The sequence below is a fragment of the Amia ocellicauda genome, chromosome 7, assembly GCF_036373705.1.
Source record: "Amia ocellicauda isolate fAmiCal2 chromosome 7, fAmiCal2.hap1, whole genome shotgun sequence".
Taxonomy (NCBI): Eukaryota; Metazoa; Chordata; class Actinopteri; order Amiiformes; family Amiidae; genus Amia; species Amia ocellicauda.
The window spans coordinates 16,721,615-16,732,670 of NC_089856.1; the positions used below are offsets into that span (position 1 = coordinate 16,721,615).

Below are 11,056 nucleotides of genomic sequence, written 5' to 3' on the forward strand. Positions count from 1 at the left end.
TTTCTACCCCCCCCCCCCCATCTGTCTGTATATGTCTGTATATGTGTGTAGCAAGTATATGTACCTACCTAAGGGGAGAGATTTGGTACAGAGACTGACTGATACACTGACTGACTGAACTGGACCCTACAGTCCATTAATACTGCACTGAGAGAGAGAGAGAGAGAGAGAGAGAGAGAGAGAGAGAGAGAGGACAGTGTTTACAGTAGCAGGTATATCTTAATTGGAACAGTCAGACTTTGACTACAGACTTCTGAAGAACAGTCAACAGCTGTAGACCCCACCACAGCCCCCCATTCCTCTCTTTCTGGCAAAGTCGATTTATAAATCAAGTAAAGCACACACTGACACAGGCAGGTGTGGGGGTGCAGAGAGGGCTGTCAGGTGCTGGTCCTGTCCAGGTGTTGGTCTTGTCTAGAGTGCCAGTAGACTGTGGTCACTACAGCATGACTGATACTGAGATTGGATAGTTTTCTAATAATCTGTCTCAACACGGTGTTAATCAACTGTTGTGTCAGTCGTTCAGTCAGTCAGTCAGTATGTGTGTCAGTCGGTCAGTCAGTCTGTCAGACAATGTGACAGTCAGTGAGTCAGTCAGTCAGTATGTCAGTCAGTCAGTTAGTGTGTCAGTCATTCAATGTGTCAGTCAGTCAGTGTAACAGTCAGTCAGTCAGTGGATCAGTATTTGCTCTCTGCACTTACAGGAACAGATAGGGAAAGAGAGCAGGGGATGAGAGAGGAAGAGCTCACAGGCATTTCCGGGGCTAATTGGTTTAGCCTGCTCCTCCACCATCCCTCGTTCCCTCACTCCCTCTCTCTCTCATCTTCAATAATACCATTTAAGTGTGGGCTGTACAGACAGCCATTCGTGGAATCTGGAGCTGTAGAACTAGCAGTCGGAGAGACTCCTTTCTCTTTCTCCCTCTTTCTCCTTCTCCGTCTTCCTCCTTCTTCCCCCCTCTCTCCCTCTCTCTGTGTTTTGGGGTCTCTCCCCCTTTCCTGCACTCCCCACACACTTTTCAAGATATTTTCTAGACTTCAGGTAATGTCAGTAAAACAATAAAGACCACAAATGAAATGCCAATGACCTCTGTGTGTAATGACTTTATTCAGTGTTGTCTGTGTATAAACTGCATTAGTCTTTTCAAATGGGGGGGAAGGTATGATAAAGTACAGAATGCCTTTCCTCCTCGCTCCCGCTCTTCTTCTATGTCCCCTTCTCCCTCATTCTCTCCCCTCACACCCCTCCCCCCCACATCTCCCTCTCTCTCTCTCACACAACTATAACTCTTTTCGACCCATACCCCTGATTTTCAGTGCTGTACATTTTGGGGACCCCCAGAATTTGAGGTGTCACCCCCTCGGACCGGGGCAGATTCCAGATTACTCGGGTAGGGTGGAGTGCAGGGACAGTTAAGGGGGGCAGAAGAGTAGGGTAGCTCTGTCTATACACACTCAGGCTGATGTCAGAGAGAGGGGTCACTTTGGGTCTTAACCGGGGTTGACAGAAGGGTGGAGGGGCCCGGTGGGGGAGGGTGTGGCTGTAGGCCCCGCCCGCCGGTTGTGGTTGATCGAGAGGAGGTTGGTGTGGCCCTGGGGGGAGGGATACGAGGGAGGGGAGGAGCTCAGAGCTGGAGGGAGAGGGAGAGAGGGGGGTGGGGAGAGGGGATTAATACAGACACACTCACTGACTGACTGATACACGGACTGAATGACTAGGTTTCTCTGACACACAGTGCCCCCTGGTGTTGGTTACCTGTCATAGCGCCTGTAGTGTGAGTGAGTGGTGGAGAGAAAGGGCTCCTCCATAATCAGGAACCCAAAGGACCCAGGCTGCATATTCAGTGCCTGATTCAACTGATACAAACAGAGTGTGAGAGAGAGAGGGAGAAGGAGAGAGAAACAATTAATACAGACAAGCCATCTGACTGGATGCTACAGAATATTAACACTCACTCTCCTTTCTCCCTCTTTATCCCTTTCTCTAGCTTGCTTTTTTTAATGTCTACTTTTTATGTCTCCTTCTCTCTCACCTGAAGTGTCAGTGCACAGGTCTGGGGGGTGCTAGCTGTCAGTGCCTTTCCCCACACTCCTCCTCCTCCCCCTCTCTTGAACTTCTTCTTCATCTCACTGATTACAGCGGGGGGGGTCACCTGACACTCCTCCACTGTGCAGCTGAGACAGAGAGAGAGAGAGAAGGACAGATAGAGAAGGAAGGAGACAGGTGTAGGTTAGGGAGGGGAGGGGAGGGGAGGGGGAGGAGTTCTTGTTAATTAAAAAAAATGGAATATTTGTTCAGTAATATTTTTGAAAGATTTGGCAACATCATGCCAATTCAGCTTATTGTTTTTTAATGTGAGAGAGAGTTAACACACTATACACACTGACTGACACACTGCCTTGAATGACTCACCACAACCTGACACACTTCCTAACACTAACAATAATAATACTTCAGGGAGAGGCAGCACCCCTTCACTCTGTACAGGCACAGCAGGGGAATTGCAGCTCACTGTCATAATAATAATAATAACAACAATAATTATAGTAACAATAATAATAGTAATTGATAGTTATTATCCTCTTTCTTTCTTTCATCTCACTCTCTTTTCTCTACTTTTTTTTGCCTTCCCCTCCTCTCACCCTGTCACCCAACTCATCAAGGAAGCTGGTTCTCCAATGGGGAGGGGCCTTGGGGTAGTGGGGGTGGGGGAATAGTCCTGCCTGGGACTTCCTGTCATGCTCAAAGCGCGTCTGTGTGCAGTACTGCAGTCTGTCTGTAACTGAGAGAGAGTACCAGGGATGGAGAACTGCACCCATAGAGGACTGAGAGAGAGAGAGAGGGAGAGTGAGATGGGGGGGGGGGGAAGGACAAAATACATAATGTACTGACACACTGACTGGCTGGACTCTACAGTACATTGACACTGACTGACTGGACACTACAGTACATTGACACTGACGTATTGGTACAACTACTACTAATAATATTAATTATAATAATCGGTACTCACTCGAAGCCCCCACACCAGACAGGCGGGGGAGGGTCGGTGCTGTAGCCCGATTTGTGTGCTGGTCTGCAGGGGTGTTCTCCCGCCGCTCCCCGCTCCGGAGCTCCCGTTCATACTGACTCTCGACACTCAAACTGCAGACAGACAGACAGGCAGACCGACAGTGTCTCAAGTTTTAACAATGATATTTCAGCTTTTTAATAATAATAATAATAATAATAATAATAATAATAATAATAATAATAACAACAACTTTAATGTTGTATATTGTACTATGTTGTATTTTTGTATTTTAGCAGTATTTTGCTGTGCTGTGTTGAGTGTTGTTGTACATTCGCCTGCAACACTTTGTGTTTGATGTAATATGTTGGACAAATAAGTAAATAAATCATAAATAAATAAGTTTACCGCAGTTCAGTACTGTACCGTCGGGCACTGCAGTCTCTCTCCGTGTTTACGCGTGTCGCCATGGAGACGGCGCCTTCCCTTCCCTGCTACTCCCTGCCCCCCGGCCTCCGGGGATTTGAATAAGCAGGCGCATGTCCGAGGGACACTGACTAATGCTAACGTTTCTATTGCATACTTGGATAGAGAGAGATAGAGAGCACACACTGTACCTGCCAGGGCCTGACCATCACTACGTCAGGGAGCTTTAACCTGGCAGTTAAGGTCCTAAAAGGAAAAGCACAAAGAGCTTTATACGCAATACAAATGAAGCTATATACACTCACCTAAAGGATTATTAGGAACACCATACTAATACTGTGTTTGACCCCCTTTCGCCTTCAGAACTGCCTTAATTCTATGTGGCATTGATTCAACAAGGTACTGAAAGCATTCTTTAGAAATGTTGGCCCATATTGATAGAATAGCATCTTGCAGTTGATGGAGATTTGTGGGATGCACATCCAGGGCACGAAGCTCCCGTTCCACCACATCCCAAAGATGCTCTATTGGGTTGAGATCTGGTGACTGTGGGGGCCAGTTTAGTACAGTGAACTCATTGTCATGTTCAAGAAACCAATTTGAAATGATTCGAACTTTGTGACATGGTGCATTATCCTGCTGGAAGTAGCCATCAGAGGATGGGTACATGGTGGTCATAAAGGGATGGACATGGTCCGAAACAATGCTCAGGTAGGCCGTGGCATTTAAACGATGCCCAATTGGAACTAAGGGGCCTAAAGTGTGCCAAGAAAACATCCCCCACACCATTACACCACCACCACCAGCCTGCACAGTGGTAACAAGGCATGATGGATCCATGTTCTCATTCTGTTTACGCCAAATTCTGACTCTACCATCTGAATGTCTCAACAGAAATCGAGACTCATCAGACCAGGCAACATTTTTCCAGTCTTCAACTGTCCAATTTTGGTGAGCTTGTGCAAATTGTAGCCTCTTTTTCCTATTTGTAGTGGACATGAGTGGTACCCGGTGGGGTCTTCTGCTGTTGTAACCCATCCGCCTCAAGGTTGTACGTGTTGTGGCTTCACAAATGCTTTGCTGCATACCTCGGTTGTAACGAGTGGTTATTTCAGTCAAAGTTGCTCTTCTATCAGCTTGAATCAGTCGGCCCATTCTCCTCTGACCTCTAGCATCAACAAGGCATTTTCGCCCACAGGACTGCCGCATACTGGATGTTTTTCCCTTTTCACACCATTCTTTGTAAACCCTAGAAATGGTTGTGCGTGAAAATCCCAGTAACTGAGCAGATTGTGAAATACTCAGACCGGCCCGTCTGGCACCAACAACCATGCCACACTCAAAATTGCTTAAATCACCTTTCTTTCCCATTCAGACATTCAGTTTGGAGTTCAGGAGATTGTCTTGACCAGGACCACACCCCTAAATGCATTGAAGCAACTGCCATGTGATTGGTTGGTTAGATAATTGCATTAATGAGAAATTGAACAGGTGTTCCTAATAATCCTTCAGGTGAGTGTAGAATACATATACCTAAAAATAATAGACAGCATTATCCAGCCCATCACACTGTATGGGAGTGACGTATGGCGTCCAGTCAGGCAACAGTACTACAGAAAATGTGATTAACACCCAGTAGAAGGCCTGCACACTGAACTGCACAAAACCAACTGCACAAAGTACAACAGAAAACACCAGACCAGGACTGCAGGGCAATATATCACCTGTAGGCTATTAAGAGGGTGGGAGGGACTATGACGTTATATATAATTATATTGTTGTCAGTTATTAACATTATATTGTATTAATATTGTTGCTTAAATGCTTTGGCAACACAAATTCACTCCTGTCATGTCAATAAAGCACATTTTGAATTTGAATTTGATGGATCACAAAATGACAGACACGGAGAAACTGATGAAACGTCATTTTTTAATACATACATTATTTTGGACTTGTACTCTGAGTGTGTGGTCTCCCTACTGTTATTATTTTGTTGTTGCACATAATTTACAACATTGGTGTGCATACTGTCTTTTGTACTGAGATCCGGAGAAATGACCAGTCTTGTGAAGGAAGGGACACATTACTTGAGCACATTTGTTCAAACAGAATTCACTTTTTCAAAACAATGAACATGCAAACACAAACTGAAATACTTTGGCCAAAATGACACATTTCATTTGCAAAATGCCAAAAACAGCAAATACATTTCACAAACAAGTCCATCAAAACAGACTAAAACGAAAAGTTATTTTACAATGGCACAATAAACAATAATTATGAGCATCAGTATGACATGGTCCTGAGTAAATGCTCTCTTTCTCTGTGTGTTGCTAAAATAAGAGTAAATGGTCATTAAACATTTTACCACAGCTTGAGTTGTATTAATGTTCTCTGAGTGACTTATATCAAGAAGGCCAAAGTAGAATTTCACTCAACACCAAAAAATACTCTGACAAAAGATTTTACTTTATTCAGTTAAAGTACTGCTCCTGATACATTGAATTATGCTGGAAATACTTTGCAGTAAACATCATTCAAGTCCACTCTAGATACTCAGGACATAGCTAGTAGTTACAACAACAACAAACTTACATTAAAAAGGCAACAAATGCTGTGTAATTGTTACAATGTTTGGCCTAACAGGCCTCACCAGCTCTCTATTCAGGGGGTACAATTTTATTGTACAAGACGTAGAGGAATGCAATTAGGTGCACTGTATTATTATATGGGCCAACAGTGGATGCGGGAAAGAACACCTTCTCTTAAAATGGATGCACACATGGCAATATTCCCATCTCTCTGGCCCGGCACACTTTGGCTCTGTGACCGATGATATTCCTCCCATGTCTGCTCACACTGCACAAATTGAATCCTGCTTCATCCATGTACATGAATTCAACACATTTGCCACAGAAACACAAAATGAACACGGGTAGCCATTCTAACTGTCTGCAACTAAATATTGTAAGGAAATCCATTACTGTGCTGAGCCCTTTCTACATACTAGAACCTAATCTCCTTAATTCTGTCACTGTTTCTGTCAAAGGTACCTGTACAGCTGTTTCATCCTTAGTTGGTGTTGATTCAATACCTGGTCAGTAGTTGCCAGACTGACACTTTGTACATTCTGAAATATTTTATATTCTTTTATATTTGTAGTCTGGATCTCCCTCAAACATACTGAATTGTTTGAAACCACTGTATGAATGAACAATGGCAGCCTCCTGTTCAGTGTTGAAGACTCTTCCTTGGCCACCAGAGCAGGGTTGTCTTTCAGTTCTATAAATGGATATAATTAAATGGTCAAGGAAGATGATGGAAAAACGACTTACTTGTATGTCATATAGTACTGTAATACAGTATAGTACAGTACATATATAATCACTTATCTATTCTAATTTCTGAGTACTCTCATTATTGATGCCACAGTTGGCCTGCTTAGATTGGGTTGCACCGTCTACCCAGCCTTTCACATTGAAAAGCCATGATTTATCTATATGGTCAATGATAGGGACACATATGTCATTGGAATCATCTGTTCTAGGTCTTCCCCTTTCAGCTGCTGTACCACTGCACAGACACACCCCTCTTCCTCTATGGGCTCCTGATTGTGGTCTCCCTCTTTCTCTCCATTGTCTTTGCCTTCTGACTTACTCCATTTTCACAAACAGCAACTCACTTGTGACCTATTTTATATGTGATTATGGACTGATATTTGATTGAAGGATTTACACATGTGCAATAGAGATTCACACTTGTGGAAGTATGTGTTATCTACGGAAGAGCATTAGGTCCTCTTAAGAGAGAGAAAAAATATATATATTTTGAGAAAAAAAGTCAAATCTTTTGAGAAAAAAGTCAAAACTTTTGAGATTTAAAGTCGAAATAAACTTTTGAGAAAAAAAAGTTGAAAGTTCAGGTTCAAACACCAACAGCGTCGATATGGCATGGATAGGGGACTGGGTAAAACCCAAAATGCCGGAACAATGGAAAGATTTACAAAGACGTCTAAAACAGAAAAATACTTATTCTGGGCTTTCAGAAACTTGTGTTTTAATTGCAAATATTGTATTACATAATGTAAATAATATTAATATTAATACTTTAATACTAATAATAACATTAACAACACCAATACAATTATTATTATTATTATTATTATTATTATTATTATTATTATTATTATTATTATTAATAATAATAATAATAATAATAATAACAATAATAATAATAATAATGTATACCCATTTTCTACAATTTGTTAAACTGAACAGAATTTGTAAAAGTAATAGTGGCATTAAAGTGCAATAGTGCTACAACAGTTTCATGCTGGGGAGCCATTTGTCAGACTGGGAAGAGACAACCAAATAAGTGTCCCCAATACCACAAGTTTGTGTCTTGTGATTGGGTTGTTAGCTTTCCAAGGGTTGCTTTCTATTATTGAAAAGATAACTTCCCAAAATCATCGTAGTCCTTTTTAAGGTATAGTAGTTTTTGGCTGGGGAGTTAATTTTGGAACTGGAAACATACACCCAAAATAGTTTACACTATTTGTCCATTTGATCGATTAATAAGGCTTATTAGTGTTCTGAGGCATACTTTTCAGTAATTTAGACATCAATAATTCCCTTTTATACCTACATTTCAGTTCAATACAGCTCTACACAGTCTTTTTAACTTCACGATAACCTTCTGCTCATCTAGAACGCATTTCGGGTTTTACCCAGTCCCCTTATAACACCATATCGATGCTGTTGTGTTTGAACCTGAACTTTCAACTTTTTTTCTCAAAAGTTTATTTCACCTTTAAATCTCAAAACTTTTGACTTTTTTTCTCAAGTTTATTTTGACTTTAAATCTCAAAACTTTTGCTTTTTTTCTCAAAGGTTTTGACTTTTTTTCCTCAAAATATATATATTTCTTCTCTCTCTTAAGTGGCCCTAATGCTCTTCCGTAGTAATCTGTTGTGAAAAAAAGAATCTACTTTTGTTTGACAAGATTTACCCAATTGATTATTGTGTCCTGTGTAGAGAGTTGTGTTTACTGTTATGCAAGAATATCTTTTACATTTGCATTTTGTGTGAAAGCAACCAATAATGATTTACTGTTTTGATCATTTAGGTTATGGTATTGGTCATGTGGACCACAGTTTTGTTCATATTGACTTGACTGTAACTGCCTTATCCTACTTCCCTGTGTTAAGGAATGGCCACAGTGTGTACAGAGGTGATTTTTATTGTTACTGTTGATGTGTGTCTATGAATTGCTCTGCCAATACTACAAATGTCTGTCATGCTAATAATGCACCACTTGAATTTGAAACAGACATCAGAAAGGGAGAGAGAGGTACAATGCTGTGATGCGGGATAGGACTGCTGTACAGAGCAGATAGGCATGATCAATGGATGTAGAGAGACTCATAGATAGAGATACTTAGAAATGAGTGACACAGATAGGCACAGTACTGTGATGAAAGGGGGTACATTACAGAGCAGATAAAGAGGGGTGACTGTGTGTATGTATGTATATATTGTGACAGGGTGAGCTCCCCTATCACATGGACTTGCTGTACCACTGTGGGAGGCTTAATTGACTGATTGGCCAGCATGAGAAAGCCACACATTGCTGCCTCATGTATGGTTGGCCAATCAGTCAATTATCCACTGGGCCGGCACCACACCATTTTTTAAGGAGCCTCAGCTGCCATATACTGGAGAGAGACTGAAAAGAGACAGCAGTGAACAGAGAACCGCAACGAGTTGTAGTATTTCAGGCCCATGTGCTTTTGATTTTGTTCTGAGTTTATTAATATAAAGAACTTTATTTTCACCTTAAATCAATTTCCGCTGTGCTGAAAGAAAGATTAGGAGTTGACCGTTCTAACCAGAATTTATTAAATGTGTGGGGAGAAATGGCAGAACACAAAACAAAAAAATATTAAGCAAGTATTAACTATTTTTCAAACATCCCAAGGAAGTAAAAAGCTTATATTCCCATTCCGGGATATACCCTCAAGGGGCTTGACATTTTACAAAGTGTCTGATTGGTCATTTCTAATAAATATAGCGGTGATTTCACTGGCATTCTAAACTCAGACTTCCCATCTCATCACTATTTTTATTATTACCCTTGAGTAATAATCATTAACCTTTAAAATGACAGCTGCATTGGAAGGTCATTTGTCTTTAATATGTTGCAAGAAAAGAATGTATGTTGCTGATAACCAAGAAGGCAGGTGCTAAAAAGTTACTGAAAAGAGAACTCCAGGGTCACACGAAGGACAAAGGCAGAATAGGATTTATATATTTTTCCCCCCCACACCGCCTCCTGGGTGCCAGCTCACAACATCTATATCTAATATACAGTGATGCCATTTGGGGCGAGAGATGGGGAGTCCACCCTGGGAGGCTGAATCTTCAACACCAGACCGTGGGGGAAGTGAATTAACTGGGGGAGTACCTGACCACTGCTTCCACAGGACTAGCTCCCCTCCTTTATAAGGTAGGTAGTGCCTCACTCGGAGTCTGGCTGTGGAGAGCACAAGAGCGGTAGTGCACTGGGCTCGTGCACCAGGATTAGACTTGTGGCTGCAAGTCTCACTTGTCCTATTCCTACCCGTGTAGAGAGGGACCTGTGTTTCGCATGCTGGGTAGACTCTTCTTACTGTGTCTCTGCTGGTCAACTCATAGTCATGCCTCGCCACATCCCTGCTGCCTGCTTCCACCACCCCACTGAATCCACCTCCAGTACACTGTGCATCTCCACAAGGTGACACTAAATATCTCTCTCTCTCTCCATATATATATATATATATATATATATACACACTTAGTTCTGGTCCTCAAATCTGATTGGACAAGAGATGTTCCATGAGCACTGATGGTCTGACACCATCAGCACTCTGACACTTCAGTGTGTGTATCACTCCGCCACATTAACCTTTGAAAACAAATAATTGTGTACAATAGACTAGTCCCAAGGACCAGCAAATGCACTAGGTTGTTGTCACCAGCTGCCAGCATGTTTGTTGCTTTTCTAATGCTTTCGAAACATTTTTTCTTGTTGAATGAAAAATATAAATGAAAACGATAATACTTATCAGACCATATTGTTTATGAGTTAAACTGTTAACTTTTTGTTTATTGAAGGATAGAAAATATATAGCCTATATGAAAAATAAAATTAATATCTGACCATATTGCATGTAAAATGTCAGTTGTTAACTTCTTGTTCATCAAGGGATAAAGAATTAAATAATTATCAAACTACATTTTGTGTGAAATGTCATTTATATTAGCTTCTTTGTTTATTGAATTGTATTTGAGGCACGGCACATACTGGTAACCACACATGCTCACGCTTTCTTCTCTCTCTCTCTATCACATTTTCGAATGCCGGAGGTAAGCACATCCTGCTCTGTGGTGTAAGAAAGTAGTTCCATACACAAGTACATTTTTTTTTGACAGTCCTACGTTTTTTTCTCTCTTTTTTATTTTCTTGGTTGTTGAACTGTTGTATATAAGCAATATCACACTCGCAATCTTGCGATATGGCCCTAAATCAGCACTGATGTGATTACCTACGGCCTCATGCCTGCAGTGCTGATGTTGGGC

At 41.5% G+C, this 11,056-nt stretch overlaps 1 protein-coding gene across 3 annotated transcripts; it reads right to left on the bottom strand.

Annotated features, from left to right (window-relative positions):
* Positions 1–1,097: 1,097 nt before the first annotated feature.
* Positions 1,098–3,500, bottom strand: saxo3 (stabilizer of axonemal microtubules 3). Of its 3 annotated transcripts, none has more exons than XR_010817372.1 (6): positions 3,420–3,500; positions 3,015–3,145; positions 2,644–2,783; positions 2,034–2,175; positions 1,757–1,857; positions 1,098–1,631 (listed from the first exon to the last, which is right to left on the bottom strand). XR_010817372.1 is itself a non-coding variant. In XM_066708761.1 (6 exons), exons 1-6 carry the CDS (start codon positions 3,479–3,481, stop codon positions 1,274–1,276), a joined length of 921 nt encoding a protein of 306 aa, XP_066564858.1. In that variant the 5' UTR covers positions 3,482–3,500; the 3' UTR covers positions 1,098–1,273. The 3 variants fall into 3 exon arrangements, 2 of the variants coding, with proteins under 2 accessions (XP_066564858.1, XP_066564859.1); XM_066708761.1 differs by having other exon boundaries at positions 2,657–2,783; XM_066708762.1 differs by having other exon boundaries at positions 2,657–2,826.
* Between the last annotated feature and the right edge of the window lie 7,556 nt (positions 3,501–11,056).

Coding starts and splice junctions, on each gene's coding strand:
- saxo3 (XM_066708761.1), bottom strand. CDS start 3,481: ATGGCGACACGCGTAAACACGGAGAGAGACTGCAGTGCCCGACGGTAC. Junction 3,146..3,419: donor CGGTACAGTACTGAACTGCG/GTAAACTTATTT, acceptor GTCTGTCTGCAG/TTTGAGTGTCGAGAGTCAGT. Junction 1,632..1,756: donor CACTACAGGCGCTATGACAG/GTAACCAACACC, acceptor CTCTCCCTCCAG/CTCTGAGCTCCTCCCCTCCC.